This window comes from Podarcis erhardii, assembly GCF_964252035.2.
Source record: "Podarcis erhardii genome assembly, chromosome: 4".
Lineage (NCBI taxonomy): Eukaryota > Metazoa > Chordata > Lepidosauria > Squamata > Lacertidae > Podarcis > Podarcis erhardii.
Window position 1 is genome coordinate 25,123,923 of NC_138508.1, and position 16,789 is coordinate 25,140,711.

The 16,789-nt window shown below is 44.4% G+C and overlaps 1 protein-coding gene across 1 annotated transcript; it reads left to right on the top strand.

Moving 5' to 3' along the window:
- Positions 1–3,730: 3,730 nt before the first annotated feature.
- On the top strand, positions 3,731–14,433 carry IL17D (interleukin 17D). The gene is made up of 3 exons (XM_081860825.1): positions 3,731–3,937; positions 5,432–5,727; positions 11,947–14,433. The coding sequence occupies exons 1-3, from the start codon at positions 3,923–3,925 to the stop codon at positions 12,245–12,247; spliced, it is 612 nt and encodes a 203-aa protein (XP_081716951.1). The 5' UTR covers positions 3,731–3,922; the 3' UTR covers positions 12,248–14,433.
- Positions 14,434–16,789: the final 2,356 nt, after the last annotated feature.

The following is a 16,789-nucleotide window of genomic DNA, read 5'->3' on the forward strand; positions in this document are numbered from 1 at the left end:
AGGGGAACGCCCCAGGAGCAAGGGGGCAGCAGGGACTCCCAGAGCAGTAGTTGGAAATCAGGACCAGCTTCCCCACCAGAGCAGAGTGGGGGGGAAGAGTCCCAGGCATCGGGGCCAGTACTTTCCCCACCAGGGAGAGGAGACAAGGCAGAGCCTACCACACCTCCCTCGGAGAGTCGGACAACGGAAGGGAGGTCAGATCCGGCCAGTGTCACGGAAGAGGGAAGCAGTGATAGAAGTAGTGTAACGGTTAGGAGAAAGGTCACTGGGTTGGCGCGAGAAGCAAGTTCAAATGTACAGGAGCGCAGGACAGCAGAGAGTGAGGATTGGGAACCGGGTCCTAAAGCACACCGGAGGCAGGGGGAGGAGCTAAGCGACTCAGCGTCGGAAGAGTCCAGAAAGGGCAATGCCCCAGAGGGCAGGAGGACCCAGAGGAGAAGAGAGCAGCGCAGGAGGTGGAGCAGGGCTAGGATCTTAAACTCGTGTGGAAGGGGCGGAGACTCAGACGGGACTTCGCCGATCTAGAGTCTAGACGTAGGGCTGCACGCTCTGGCTTTGAAATGGAAATTAAACTTCAATAAAGACTTTTGTACATAACATCAGCCTGGCGTTGGTCCTCTGTGAGCTGGGACCTAGAGGCAGCTCTGACAACAATCATTTCACAATAATAGCTATCTAATTTGTTTTTGAGACAGCTTTTATACATAACATTTTTGTTCCCCTAACAATACTTTATTTGACAATATTTGATGGGTCGGTTGATTGGTGAATCCTGACACACAGTAAGTTCTTACCTGTTCATTTGCAGATCTCCTGTGTTATTGGGTGAATTTATTTGTGCCATACTAGCTACAACCAAATATTTCCCTTAGACCTAGCGGGCTTCTCCTGATAGTTGCTGGACTGAATTTTCCATATACTTTTCCATATCCATCAAGTAGTCTTTGTTTCATAGTTCTCTCCATACCTGTGAGAGTACTACAGAATACTGCATGTCCCCAGTAATAAGGTTGTTATGCCACTCACCAGCACTGAGATAATAGGAATTAAAGAAATTGAAGTAATTATTATTGCACAAATTTCCATAAGAATAGATTTGAAAAGCATGTTGCTACTGACTCCAAAGGTAGTGTTTCAGCTCTTTGCTTTTTTCCAGTTAACTGAATCATGACTTTTGACATACCATGATGTAAAAACTCCTACACATTTTTTCCTGTGCATAGTAGAGCAGTCCTTTAGCCGTAGCAGAAAAATGTGCTAGAGTCAGATCCAGCTCAAGAAATCTCCAGGGAATCATAAATTATGCGTTTGCTTCTCCTGTAAGCTAACAAAAACCCTTTCAGCTTGCAGAGGCCCCTTGTTTTCCTTTCTGCATTTCTGTCATATTTATTTGTAAAAGGCAGAAAGTTAGAAAGATACACTATAGTGGAAAATCCCCCAAATGCTTTTGTTTAAATAATCTGAGGTTTTTTGTTGCGAGGGATAACTCACATATATTGTTTTGAACAAGAAAGGAGCAAAATTAGGATAAATTAAACTGCTGTTCTCCAAACTGTCTGTCTCACTCAATTCATAAATTAATTATATTTTATAGACAGGGAATGAAGCACACCCCAAAGCAACACTTATTGTTGTAACCTACCCCGGGAACTTAAGGTAAATAAATCTAATAATAGTTTTTTTCAATGACAGCACTGTTGCCATTTTGAAAATGATAATGATTTTATTATTTATACCCCGCCCATCTGGCTACGTTTCCCCAGCCACTCTGGGCGGCTTACAGCATATATAAAAACATAATCAAACATCAAACATTAAAAACTTCCTGAAACAGGGCTGCCTTCAGATGTCTTCTAAAAGTTGTATAGTTCTTTATCTCCTTGGCATCTGAAGGGTGTTCTACAGGGAGGGTGCCACTACCGGAAATTTGCATATAAAAACAATAATCACATTATTTAGAGACAGAAAGGTGGAATGCTTATTAATGCTTATTCATCAAAACTGGCTTTATTTCCATTAATTAAGTGAATCAGAAGAACAATAGTTAAATGATAGAATATTCATGTTTCAAGGGCTCTAGTTCAATATGCCAGGCACCTCCTGAGATCTTGAAAGACCATGCCCTAATATAATTGACATTATCAGACAAGATAGACCAACTTGGTAGAAATCAGCTTTATGTGTTCAATTCTGAGAAGTTATTGCAATGATGCTCTAGTAAGAAAGGCTTATTGATGCATCTCAAGAGAATATCTTTGGCAATCTTGAGGATATCTGTAGGGCTCTGCCCATACATAATATTTAAATTACAGGAGGGGAGACCCACCTGGGCCCCATTTTCATCAGACCTGCAATTTGGCTAAAATTGGGAGGTGTTGGAGTGGGTTTCATTATGCCCCCACACCCTCATAATTCAAGTGTTGCTTAGGCTCAACGGTAAGTAATCAGTGGAATTTTGTAAAATTAAAACAGATGGCTCTAGCAAGCTGGATCTAGTAGAATCAAAACACCTAGAATTCACATTCAGGAGCTTACTTTTTGTGAACCGCCCATAGAAAAAGACGTTAGTACCCTGTGTTTCTTGATGGCAGAAAGTGAGGAGGAATTAAAGAACCTTTTAATGAGGGTGAAAGAGGAAAGTGCAAAATATGGTCTGAAGCTCAACATCAAAAAACCGAAGATCATGGCCACTGGGCCCATCACCTCCTGGCAAATAGAAGGGGAAGAAATGGAGGCAGTGAGAGATTTTACTTTCTTGGGCTCCATGATCACTGCAGATGGTGACAGAAGTCACGAAATTAAAAGACGCCTGCTTCTTGGAAGAAAAGCAATGACAAACCTAGACAGCATCTTAAAAAACAGAGACATCACCTTGCCAACAAAGGTCTGTATAGTTAAAGCTATGGTTTTCCCAGTAGTGATGTATGGAAGTGAGAGCTGGACCATAAAGAAGGCTGATCACCAAAGAATTGATGCTTTTGAATTATGGTGCTGGAGGAGACTCTTGAGAGTCCCATGGACTGCAAGAAGATCAAACCTCTCCATTCTGAAGGAAATCAGCCCTGAGTGCTCACTGGAAGGACAGATCGTGAAGCTGAGGCTTCAATACTTTGGCCACCTCATGAGAAGAGAAGACTCCCTGGAAAAGATGCTGATGTTGGGAAAGATGGAGGGCACAAGGAGAAGGGGACGACAGAGGACGAGATGGTTGGACAGTGTTCTCGAAGCTACCAGCATGAGTTTGACCAAATTGCGGGAGGCAGTGGAAGACAGGAGTGCCTGGCGTGCTCTGGTCCATGGAGTCATAAAGAGTCGGACACGACTAAACAACAACAATGCCATGAAAGCCTACGAGGATCCCTTGCTTGGGAATCGTGGGGTTGCTGCATCTTACGATTTTCCCATTGCATTCTCTGCTGATTGGGACATAGAATGGTTTCGCGCGACAGCTGATTTGCAAGTGCATTGTTGAGGGGGATCAAAGAAGAGCTACAGTGGGGAGATTAGATCATTGACTTTTGCAGGATTGTTAGGCCTCTGGCCCAGGTGAGCGGACCCCGAGGAGGCCTGCTGCGCGCGCCTGGCTGCCCCTGCTTTCCTCCTCCTCAGTAAGCGCGGCAAAACTCCTCGCCAGCCAGGAGAACCTCCCCCTGCCTCCCGCTAGCTCAAGTCACACCCCAGCGAAGGAGAAAAAAAAAACACACCTTCGCGAAGCAGCTGGGGCTGAAAATGATTTTGGCACCGGCAGGCCGGGCGACGCAGTGCGAAGCGGGGCACTCTTCCAACTTCTCCTCTCGCCGCCCGCCCCCCCCCCCCCCGCGAGAGCCAAGGCCATCAGCAAGCGCTTCACGCGCCGACGCTTCCCCGAGGCTCCTCGCGCGCCTGGCCGGGCTCCGGGTCCCGGCGCGCGCGCGTCCCCACCATGCAGACGGCCAAGGTAAGGAGGGCGCGGGGAGACGCGCGCGACGTCGCGGACCCTTGGCGCAAACTTCCCGCCTGCTTGCCGTTGCTCCAATTCGCTTGCTAAGGCGGCAGGGGCTGCAAGCTGCTCCTGCCGGCGGGGCTGGAAGGCTTGGCGGCGGAGCTCTTCCCAAGGGGCGCGCGGGGTGCTTTTCCTCAGAGGTCCTTGGGAGCCGGTGGGCGTCACTGGGTTGAGGATTCCCTGGGACAGGGAGAAATAAATTATTATTATTATTATTATTATTATTATTATTATTATTATTATTATTAATAACAACAACAATAATTCGAGGCAGCTTTTAAATTCGGTCCGAATGGGAAGCGTTACCTGGGCAGAAAATTACCTCTTGCAAGCTGAGATGCGCGGTTGGGATGCGCGGTTGCGCAGCGGGAGAATCGTTCGCACTGCCGCCCCGCAAACCAGGGCTGAGGACGCTGTTGGGCTGGCGCTGTAGAAGCTTAAAACGACCTGCATTGCAAGGCGGTGGGGTTGGACTAGGTGGCCCTTGTGGGATCTTTTCCAACTCTCCAAGTTCTATGACCAAGCTTTGCGACTGCGAGGAGTGAGGCTCCCGACCTGTAATTATTTAACAGACGCAAGGATTAGGAGAGCGGGGCGAGGTGTGATATTGTGCAGGTTTAGTGGGGCGCCGTGGATTTCTATACTTGGGCATCCTCTGCCGATGGCACCTACTTAGCTGACAGAATAACGCCTTTCTTTCTTGGGAAGTGGATTCCTAATGTGAAATGAACAGTTTTACTCAAGGACCTACCAAGGATTAAATCCTTTTGCTGGATTAGATCCTATTTGCCCAGAAGTTCTGAATCCCACACTGATCACCCTGAGACTGTGCATCTAGGGATCCATGCCCCCCTGCGCTTTCCTCTCACCACCTGTTTGAAGGATGGGTGATCATCACTCTCAAAACTGAATTCTGAATGCTGACTTATCTGTTTGATGAGTTTATATGCACAGATCTAAGTTCCTATCAAAAATGATTTACTGTACCAATGATTTACCAATCATAGGTTAGCTCGTTAAAATTAATCTTTATATGTGTACCTGCTTGGGGGGAGGGGTCAAGTAAATAAATAAAAATACTTAAATAAGTAGAAATTGTAGAAAGATTTTGACAGATGTTTCTAAGCACTTGGGGTCAAAATAAAGCAATTTAAAACAACAGTTGTTGAGACATTTCATTCCAAATCTGCTAGACAGAGCCAGACAGAGGATGATGGCAGGTGGGTGTCCTTCCTCCCTAACTTAAATTCTGGCTATGCCTATGCTTGGATTATGTCCAATTTAACTTGATAGGGCTTACTTTTGAATAGATGTGTAAGATTCCCTTGCAAATCTCTCTTGCCAACTAAATCTAGTGTACCTGTTATCCTCCTTCAGATGTGGGCGTGTCAGGGAAGCAAACACCTAGAAAAGCATCCTTTATATGTTTTATTTTCCTGTGCATTATAGGTATGGGTGCTTGCCTGCCTTCTCTTGTGTGGACTCCCTTACCCTGGATTAGAGACTTTCAAGGTAAGCAAGCGCCCACTGCGTGCTCGAACTTGCGCTGACCGGCCTGAAGAGCTTCTGGAGCAGCTGTATGGGCGACTCACAGCAGGGATGCTCAGCGCCTTCCATCACACCTTGCAGCTGGAGCCTCTGGAAAAAGATCACAATACCAGTTGTCCAGCAGGGGGCAGATCAGCTGCGGACAAAGTGTACCGACTCCCTATCAACCTCAACAGCGTCTCTCCTTGGTCCTACAGGTAATGTGAACGCAATTCATCTGCCACTCCCTAGCTTAAAATGTGAAGTAGGGTTGTGTGGTTGTCTTATCTCTCCACCTATGGCGCTGTGGCTATGTGTCGCTGAACTTCAGTTCCCATCAGCCCCAGCCAGCATGGCCAATGGTTAGGGGTGATGGAGGTCATAGTCCCTATAACATCTGGAGGAGTCACAGGTTCCCCATCCTCTGCTCTGTGGCTTGAAGGGAGACGCCACACATGTGTACTGTGTCGAATAGGACCAGCCTATTGAGGCCGTTTCTTCATCTCTCTTCTGGTCTCTTAGAACTACTGATTCTTGAATTTGAAGGGGGGAATTACCGGTAGTCACAAGACAGACCTTGCTTAATGCTGCACTTTAAAAACCAGGGCAGAACTATGAGAGCTGTGCTTGCAGCTGATTCACTCCCCCCCACCCCGACTTAATAGCAGCAGGACAGGTGAGCCGAACAGGGTCTGGGTGTCTTGTTCTACTCTCTAGTAATTAGGCTGTCACATTTTTAGCTCAACCGCAGCATCTGGGAAGCTGCTATTTTAAATGTGCATACAGGTGTCACAACAGGAAGAACAGAATTCAAAGCAAATGCATCCAAAGTGGGGCAGTTTCTAATTTTAAAAACGTGTGTTGTTATTATTATAATACTCTGAATAAATAGCAGCATTTGCATTTGGTTATGTACCTTTGTGGGAAATGCAAATATTGTCTTTTTAATGGCCACTAATAAACATTGGCTTATGTGGTTTGTCTTCTGCCTGCTTTAGCTTTAAAAACAGCTGTTTTCTCAATATGGTATTTTAAAACTAACTTTATGTATTTAGAAACAATGTTTACAAAGAATACAAGCTGAATGCAAAGCACTCTAAACAGAAGCTCTGTATATACTGTACTGAAATATCAAAATAGTACTTATACTTTGCCTGAATAGTTTAAAAACGTTAATATACTATTAACACTGAAGGTCACATAAGGTTGACCTACAATATATAGATCTTGGGCTGGAAATAACTTTGGAAGGATCCACTGCTAGATCAGCTGGGTGATTTGCACTAGATCTACAAGGGCTTCTATTTTTCCCATTGTGTAGCAATAGCAGGAATGGAAAAGCTTTCTCACCCCTCAAAACCAGGCTGCTTAAGTGAAGAAAGCTTGGAAGAAGACAAAGAGTTGATTTTTGTGCAAAAGTACTGTGAGCTCAGCTCTGATACTGAGCGCATGTTCAGTTGTGTTCTGTTCCTGAATTTACGGGCCTCTATTAGGAAGCAAAAGTCGAGTCCACAGTCCTGGGCCCAACTACGCCTAGTCTAAGCAACAGCTTTCAGCCTCCAGTTCTGATTAATCAGGGCAGTCAACAAAACCAGAAATAGGATTAAGCTGTTTTGACCCTGGTTTCTGTTTATTGGCTCTTCTTTTTCTCCGCCTTTTTCTTTTCTCCGGCTTTTTCTTTTTCTCCAGCTAAGTAGATGCAAGTACCCAAGTACCAGAGAGGCGAGTTCAAAAGTGTTTACGTTTTCTTTCCCATAAACAAGTTGGAACTTGAGAGGCCAGTTCAAATGCCTAAACGGCCTTGGTCCAGTATACCTGAAGGAGCGTCTCCACCCCCACCGTTCTGCCTGGACACTGAGGTCCATCACCGAGGGCCTTCTGGCGGTTCCCTCACTGCGAGAAGCCAAGTTACAGGGAACCAGGCAGAGGGCCTTCTCAGTAGTGGCACCTGCCCTGTGGAACACCCTCCCACCAGATGTCAAAGAGAAAAATAACTACCAAACTTTTAGAAGACATCTAAAGGCAGCCCTGTTTAGGGAAGCTTTTAATGTTCAATAGGTTATTGTATTTTAGTGTTTTGTTGGAAGCTGCCCAAAGTGGCTGGGGAAACCTAGCCAGATGGGCGGGGTATAAATATTTATTATTATTATTATTATTATTATTATTATTATTATTATTCTGTCCAGTGGTTTCCCCCATAGAAAACAGGTGCTGGTACTCACCATAAAGTTGTTACAGTAAGTGCTGCACTTTTTAACAACTAAAAAAAAGAAATGCCGATAGTGCATACACTTTAGTACCCCCTGAAAAATTTGCACTGATCTTGTTGGTCCTTGAGAGAGCTGTGCTGTGCTCCCCTGCACACGCTCTCTTTCTCATCCAGTTGCACAGATGCTGAGATGTCCCGTTCTTGAATTTGCCTGCCTTTGTTTCCCTTCCGCATGGGCCCCTCCTGATTACTTTTCATCTCCTCGCTGACTTGTTCACCAGCTCCCCCTTGTGATGTCATCTCCAGATGTCATTGGCCTGACCGGTTTAGAGTCCAGATTATTATTAATGATGGTGATGGTAAATAAATCCAGGCCTAAAGTCTTTTCCTGCAGCTCTTCCCTGGACACCTAACCCCAGTTTGATACGCTGCCATTTATCACTGCTCCTTCCGGTCTGTGTGGCTGCATTCCTAGCCCCGGCAACTGGGTTATTTCACAAAAGAGATAGAAGGCATCTGCTGAAATCCGCATGTAGGATAGTCATGCCAGACAGATCTGCCATAAACCTTTGTGGATTTGTAGTGCAGAAGTGGGGAACAGGATCTGGCCACTGGGCCAGATCTTTCTTCCACCCACTCATGCAAGCCAACTATGACAAGTGGGTGAGGCTACTCATCGGTCAATCACCTAACATCAGGTAGCCCTTTTTTTTGCACAGGACTTTGAGGCAATGCCGGTCGTCTGTTAAGCAGTGCCTGCGCACCACTATCAGCTGTAGTGGCATGCGCTGCCTTTCCATATGTGTAATTCAATTCAATTCATCTCAGCTCATAGTCCTTAGGACTATGTCAGCAGGTTGATTTGGCATCAGTTCAGCAACAGCATGCTTAGAAGATGCAGAGCCACCACACAGGTGCAGAGTACCGCAAATGTGTTTCATCAAAGAACACACCTAAGGGATTGTTCAGTTGAAATTGCGCCCTTGCAAGGGAAAGCTAACACAACACAAGTAGAAGCTCTCCAGTGTTACTGTAGACGAACCAGGTCACTTAGTGCCATTCGCTTGCAGAAACGATCATGTGGAGCAATGCAGAGATGTGGAAGCATTTGGAAAGACCTGTAGGTATACATTGGAACAAATTGCATGTAAAAAATGGCACTGCCATTGTAACTCTCATGCTCTGTGCTGAAAATTCCACCTCTCAAATTGGATGGGCAACAGCATTTGGGCTCTTTATAACGCACTCAGGGATCTAACTTAATATGTTGAGCCTAAACCTTGCTGTTCAATAGGATGTACCAATAGCTCCAGTGGAAGATGCTTCTGGTAAGCATGCTTAAGACTGTAGCCACTGCCTTCTTTTTTCTTTTCTTTATTTCACTGGATGTTAATTTGACTACAGAAAATGGTCAAAATGTTAGAGGTGCCTGCGTGTAAGGAAACAGTCTACTTAAACTAGTCTGAATGGCTTGAGTAAGTGAGCAAAGTACAAAAGAAAACATAATTATCAGGATTCTAATCTGCAGGAAGAGATCTTCATTATCCCAAATCAATTAAACTGTAAGAAGAAAGGCCATATCTCAGTAGTAGTGCTCATGTTTTGCAGAAAGTACATCTGTGAATGTCCCTTGCCTGAAACCCTGGAAAGCTGCTGCCAGTGCGTGTGGACAATACTGAGTTAAATAGGCCAATGGTGTGTCTCGCTGTAAGCCTGCTTCCTATATACATTTCAAAGACCTAATTCCAAATAGGCTTCAGTTGCCACTCAAAGAGTTTTAGAAGTGTTAAAGGATTTAGGAGACCCAGCTTAAGACATATATTTTTATTGAGTGTCTCTCAAGGGAGCCACACAAGTATTTTGCAACGTTAAACTCCCTGACTCTTGGTAACACTTATTTTTGCAGCCTCCATTCTATAGGGCCCAAACTGGCACTACTGCTTTCACGTTCTTCTTCTGTATTTTTAATGACTAATTCCAGACATCCTGAACAGAGTCCAACTTGTAGGAAGCTTAGGCAGACTACAGTCATCTTGAATCACTATTAATTCACTCCTGACACTGAGCAACAAAACATTTAAGGTTGGAAGCAAATATAATTTTGTTAACAGCAATAGCAAATGGAATTGGATAACCTCTCGGGACTCAGTCCTGTTTGCCTTTAACTGATTTGTACATGCATTTCAAAAATCTAAAAGGTAGTCATTTCTCTTTTACTCTCTAGACTTTTTTTGTACATTCAGGCACTCCAAATACAAATTCCAGGTGCACAAATATATGTTCTGGTTAGATCAGCGTCAGAGTTGGATAAGAATGGGTCAGTGAGTGACTTGGCCTTCCCAAAGTGCTAGTTTGCACAGCTTAAGGATGTTTTAGAAAATGTAAACCATGGTAAATAGTGAGCATCATTCAAGAAATTTGTTTTGACCATTCTCTTCTAGCAGGTTAATTTGGTCATATTTATATGGGGTGGATGTGTTTAAGTAAGTCTGGTACATGGAGTTTGAAGCACTAATAGGGTTTTGAGTGGGGGGGGGCTCCCACTCATTTAAAAAAAACACCTCAATCTTTTTCTATTCATTCTTTAAATGAAAGTCACCGTGTCACAAATGGGAAAGCCTGTTTTACAATAAAGCACAGTCATACCGTGAAGACCCTGCTTATCCTTCATGGGGTTTTTTGCATGTAGCTATCTGTGTGTAAAAAGCTGCACCAGTTGATTTACTGACTGTCAGGCAGTCTTTAGGCACCATTTACCAGAAGAAGAAAAAACTGGACCGAGAAAACCCTGCTTTACCTTTTTCCCTTTTTCCTCATTGGTGTGTTAGCATGTGAGCCTCTTTCTCAGGGCTTACTATTTCCTAGAATGCTATATAAATATAACTATAAATGTATCACATGTATTATTGTAGACGGGCAGGGATTCCCTACGTGAACAAAGCCTTTCTTTTTCAAGGCAACAAAGCCTTTCTTTTTAAAAGGGGGCATTTCTGCACCAAGGCAATGAAGCTTGGTTGTGCAAAAAGTGAGCTTTTTCAGGAAAAATTGCTTCTGCTTCACATATGGACATGAGTTGCAGAAACTTGGATCTAGTTTTGTGTTCCATTTGAAGCCAGAGGTCATGTTCATCCTCTTTCCAGAGCATCCATCTATGTGATGCTGGAGCTCTGTGCCAAACATGTCCCCAAGCATGGCTTTGAATTACGCCTAATTTCTTCCATTCTGCGTTTGTTCGTGAGCTTCCAAGCAGCAACAGCTTCTGAAAAGGAAAGGTTATCCGATTTCCCTACCTCTTATTTAAACCTGCTTTTGCCTTCCTTGCTTTTACAAATAGGTATTTATCGCCTGCCTGTGAGTAGACATATATCCCCTGTTATGACGAAGGGCAGAACTACACATTTATTGCAGCTCTGTGAGTCCTTCAAAAGTGTAACTGGGTCTTGCTAAGTCAAGGAAGGAAGATCAAGGAGTTTTGGTTGTTACATGGCACTTCTCCCCTCTCCTCCCCTCCTGCCATGTGCTCCCTGTGTAAATCTGCTCCAGAGGGGGTCTTTTTTGGGGGGGGGAACCCTGGAAGAGTTTTAGGGGGCACACAAAGGGTGCAGAGGTTAGGGGATCACAGCTAAAACATTGTACATCTAAAACTTATTGCGTTAGCAGGACTGTTTCGTTGGAGACCCACCTCCCAAAGCTGCTTCATTTTTTGGCAAAGAGTGATAAGAGAAGAACTTTGGGCCTGCTGTTAAAAACGAGCAGGAGCAGGGCCAGAAAAAAGGGGTCCAACTCTGTCCACAACAAAGGCACTGCATTAGTGCTAAAGATGTGTGGAAGAACAGAGACGACATACCCTCTACAGCTAAGAATCCCCAGAAGGAAAATGGGCAAACTATTGATGTGCATCGGCTATGAGAGAGTTGAGCCGAATGAATCCACCTTACCATTGCATGAACGAGGAAATTGAGCATGCCTTTGTTTCAGATGCTGATCCGTTTAGGGAGCTGTCCAAAGGGTTTCCCTCTCCAAGTTTTCAAATAAGCAGGCCGTCTTTAAGAGCTGCAGCTGTTCCCCTCCTCCCCTCTCCTTGGCATAATAACGAAAACATGATTGAATGCAGTGCAAAGCAACTGTCAACATTTTGCCGTAATCTTTTCCAGCTGGGATAAAACAAGGAGTTGGGAGACGGTAGAGGACGCACAAACTGAGTCCCTTTTCTTTTCCTCTGGCACAGAATCTCCTATGACCCGGCAAGGTATCCAAAGTACATCCCCGAAGCCTATTGCCTATGCAAGGGCTGCCTGACTGGTGTTTACGGGGAGGAGAATTTCCACTTCCGGAGTGTCCCGGTGCTAATGCCAGCAGTCATCTTGCGCCGAACCACGACGTGCACCGGAGGACGCTATGTCTACACAGAGGATTATGTCACTATCCCAGTGGGCTGCACCTGTGTACCACAGGTACATGAAAAAGAAGTCGAGGGTGTAAATTCCAGCATAGACAAGCAAGGGGTAAAGTTGCTCGTTGAATCGTAACTGCAAGCCACCATCAGAATGAAGGCCCCAGAAGAAACCTGATGGCAAAGGTTGCTTTGCATGTCCTTTTAGCTTCGCCATTCCCTGGTTCTGGGAGTTCTAGAGTCCATTCATAAACACACACACACACACACCTGCATGATGATGTGGGCTGCAGCCTGCATCCATGAATGAGCCATTGGAGAACAGTTCATATGCACAGGACATTTGTGCCAGCTCAAATACAGTCCCCTTCAGTGCAGTCAGGTCAATGTACCCAGCTGCGAGGCCTTTGTTTTTGATAGGCCAGGTGGTGCTTGTGCATATATAGGGCCCACCCATAGAAGCAGCGTGCTTTGAAAATATCATGACAAACGTTGAGAAGACAGAAGCTGGAGGTGCGGTGGGACACAGTCCAGTGACACAGAGCCATGATGAGATTTGAAGAATCATAATGGGAATGAGTTGCACAAATTAAGAAATCACGCCTGGAAAGTAGCTCTGGGGATACAGTAGTGGTCCAGGAAATACGAGGCTTGTACCACCTAATAGCTGCTATAGATAAAGGCAGAGGTCCACAAATGTTGGCTTTGCTCTGAAGCAGAGCCATTATGTGTCGTCATCACTGACCCCCTTCTGAGACTCACATATGCCCTGGGGTCTGTCATGTCACACTGAACCTTAAAGGTAGTGCAAGCAGCTCATTTTTTATCTGCTCTGAACATCAAATGATAGGGGACTCCCTTTTGTCACATTAAAGGGAAGTTCTAAATCCTTAATGTAGAGGTCGCTGAAAGGGCTGTGTCTTTAAGATATGACCCTGATGTTGGGATTCTGATGTTAGGATTCTAACAGTGCAATGTCCTGGACTCCTGATTATTTTTGTTTCAGCTTTAATTGTTACTTCTGTGTTCAAAGGAAGAAAACATTTCACAAAATATCATTTCAAAAGCAGAGTCAGCAGACTCGCTGAAAAGGTAGCATCCTCACACTGCAAAGGAGTATCAGTCTACGAATAGGAGCAGTGCGAAATGTAGAGAAGTGAAGAACTTTATTGCTGGCGTTAACGAGGAGTAAAGTACTGGTGTTTTTCCAGTTTACAGCTCAGATGTTGATCAGGGCAGTATTGTATATGCCGCAAATGCACACCAACCCTATACAATATACTCTTGCTCACATAACATCATGGAAAGAGAAGTCTTGAAAAACAGTCTGGTTTATGACCCCTTTCAAAAGTGTGGAAACATGCCAGTTGCCTTTTTAAGCTGTTCTTAGCTTTCAGCTTACAAGCCAGTTATCAGTTTTAGATTTTTCAGGCTGCAGGAGCCTTTGGGAATAACAAGGATGATGAGAGATCAGATAAATGAAACCAAACTGCTTGGCCAAGGGGGGGGGGGGGAATGTGCCTTGGCTTCCATCGGTGAGAGAGGAAAGCATCTGCCAAATTAAATGAATGTATGAGCCAAAAGCTCTAAACAGCAAAGGTTCAGAAAACTGTGTAAGCTGGAGGCAGCTGCCTCTTTAAACTCCCAATGATAGACAAAGCTGTTGGCTCAATTTACAGGGTTAATTCTGTCTATAACTCCTTTCTCCGCAACTTCCTACATTGCAAACACCATCCTTTATGGATATTCTGAGACTTTCCTCATTTCCCAAGTCACCCATTCCACTTGGAGAGAGTGAGCCATGGTTTTCTAATGTGTAATGTTAGCAAACATCAATAGGTTACCAAATTGCTTTGCCTTTATTCATGTATCTTTCTAGCTTTCAGGTAGATGGTTGCTAATCTATCTCCAAATTGCACATGACACAGCAATTGCCATTTGGCCTTTGTTTAGGGTGAACAGAATGACACCGTTGGACCTTCAGTAGTTGTGTAGAAGGGGTGGCAAATTTTTGGGATGAAGATTTCCCCTCAATTCAAGGAAGACACAAACTGAGAGTAGCAACTAGTATGATGACCTGCTCTGGTTCCCCAGAAGCGGCTTTGTCATGCTGGCCACATGACCCGGAAGCTGTCTGCAGACAAACGCCAGCTCCCTCGGCCTATAAAGTGAGATGAGCGCACACCCCCAGAGTCGTCCACGACTGGACCTAATGGTCAGGGGTACTTTTACCTTTATGATGACCTGAGAAGGGTGACTAGGAGGAAGAATCTGTAAACCAAATCCTATACGGAACAGTTAAAGAATACCTGGGTGCATCTAGCCTGGAAAAAATTAAGGAGAGACATTCCAGCCGTCTTCAAATATCTGAAGTGCTTTCATGTACCAAATGGAAGAATTTTGTGTTCTGTTGCTCCCGAGAATAAGTCTAGAACAAATAGGTGGAAATGGTGGGAAAGCCAATTTTGGCTAAACCTTACGGGAAGAGTACAAGCCACTCAACAGCGGAACTCTCGTCTTCATTGGAGATATTTAAGCAGAGGCTGAACGAATGTCTGGGATTTTGTAGTCACACCTTTGCAATGTAGATCCTGCATTGAGCAGAGTGTTAGACAAGTTGACTTCCACGATTCCTTCCAACCCAGAGGCCCATCTCTGCATGCAAAGGCATATCTGCCAAAATCCCTTCTTTTTCATAATGGACTCTGGGGATGAGAGGATTTATTCCATTCTGTTATTTCCTCTGATGTGCTCTGCCCAGAGTTTAACTCCTGGTCTCTAGTTTAACTACTTTTTATTTTTAAAAAATTACAACTAGTTTTTTTCACCATCTAGCTCTCATTTCTAAGTTTCTGAAATTACAGCACATACAGAGTGCAAATGAGCTGAAAGCTGAGGCATCTCCCTCCCCACAGCTTTCTTAATGCACCCCTTTGTACTGAAAAAAAACAGTGCAGGAAGATCCATAACAATGTGAACCTATTTTTGGACGGTTTTACTAATGTGCACACTTGTTTTGACACGCTGGTAAATACCATCCAAAAAGAATCATCACACAATTGTGTAGAATCACATATTGCTGTTTTACAATATTACCACACAAATGTTCACGAACACATTGGTAAAATGGTAGAAAAGGGATTGCAGTGCAATCTTGATCAAGTTTGTTCCCCCCCCCCCACTGTTTTATCACCACGTGGAGAGGAATGACAGACACCCTGAAAAGCCACTGCTAATCAGAACAGGCAGCGCTGGGCAAAAACTGATCTGCTATAAGGCAGCTTCCTATGTTCCACCATAAAAATGAAAAAGAAGAACTCAAATACAGAACAACTGTGGAATTCTAATCCAATTGGAAACAAGAGATCGTCTAATTCAGATTTCCCAAAATCCAGGTAGAAACTTCTGAAATATGCCTAATGGAGCCTGGCTAACCTTTGCATCCATAACATGTCCTTCTTCTAGAAAACTTCCCAATGATGAATTTAATTTCTCTCTCCATCGCTGCGCTACACTGCACTATGCTGTGGTTCTTCCAGCCAAACATTCCTTTGAGATTACTTCACAGCCCTGAGTCCATGGACCCCTAACAGAATCTCTGCATTCTATACTGGGGTGGCGGGGAGGGGGAAGGAGGGCAGATTTAAAAGGAAAGAAATGCTTGTTGAATGCAGTCCAGACATAATTTGTGAGTACAATTCAAAGGAAACACTGGCAGCTATACATAATTTGATATAACTTTTATGGCAGGAGCCCCTCCCTGCAACTTTTATTGGAAATTCAGAGGTGCAAATGGTGGTAGTCATTCACTTTAGTATCGAAATCAACCGACAGAGGATTTTCCTTGCATCTGCCTTGTATTTTACAATACAACCAGCAGCATCCCACCATAATTTCCAGCATCAAACTGTTCAGGCATCTGTGACTACTATACTATGCAACTCACTGGCATGCACTATCAGAGAACAGCTAATTTTAATGCACCCATTTGACCACCGTTCATATGCTAAACTGGGTGGATTATGTGTATCTGCAAGTGTCTAACGCTAAAGTTGTGGCTTTCAAATGCCCCCGGGGAATCTTTTCCACACTGGCAAACTAGTTAATGACCTCTGCACATTTTGGTTGGAGGAGATTATTCATAATGGGAAGGAATAAGAATTTGCGTGGGGAATGCAACTATTATTGTAGAGGAAACTGTTCCAATCAAAGAGCAGAGCACTTGGCGGCTTAAGTAAGGGCAAGATTTCAAAGTACAGGCAATATACAGGCTTAGTCTGGAGTTCTGAGATAATGAATACAAACCAGACTCGAACTATTGAAGGTTTTGTGCCAAGGCATATGTATCCAATGTTCTCTTTTGCTCTTATTTCAGTATTTAGTTCATATTCAAACAAAAAATTAAAACCTTTGGTGGATAAGTTAAAGCACAGGTGGCTGTCACCTGTAGAATGCACCCTGCAGGGATGCTGGGCAAGTGAGAGGTGCTATGGCCGTGGGAACTGCTGAAATGCAGGGTTGTATGAAGATGCCAGGGCACTCAACTTCATAAGAACATAAAAGAGGCCGTGCTGGATCAGCTCAATGGCCCATCTAGTCCAGGCAGCCTGTTCCCACTGTGGCCAACCAGATGTCTATGGGAAGTTTTCCTCTACCCAAAATATTTGGGGGGAGAAGG

Coding starts and splice junctions, on each gene's coding strand:
- IL17D (XM_081860825.1), top strand. Junction 5,728..11,946: donor GTCTCTCCTTGGTCCTACAG/GTAATGTGAACG, acceptor CCTCTGGCACAG/AATCTCCTATGACCCGGCAA.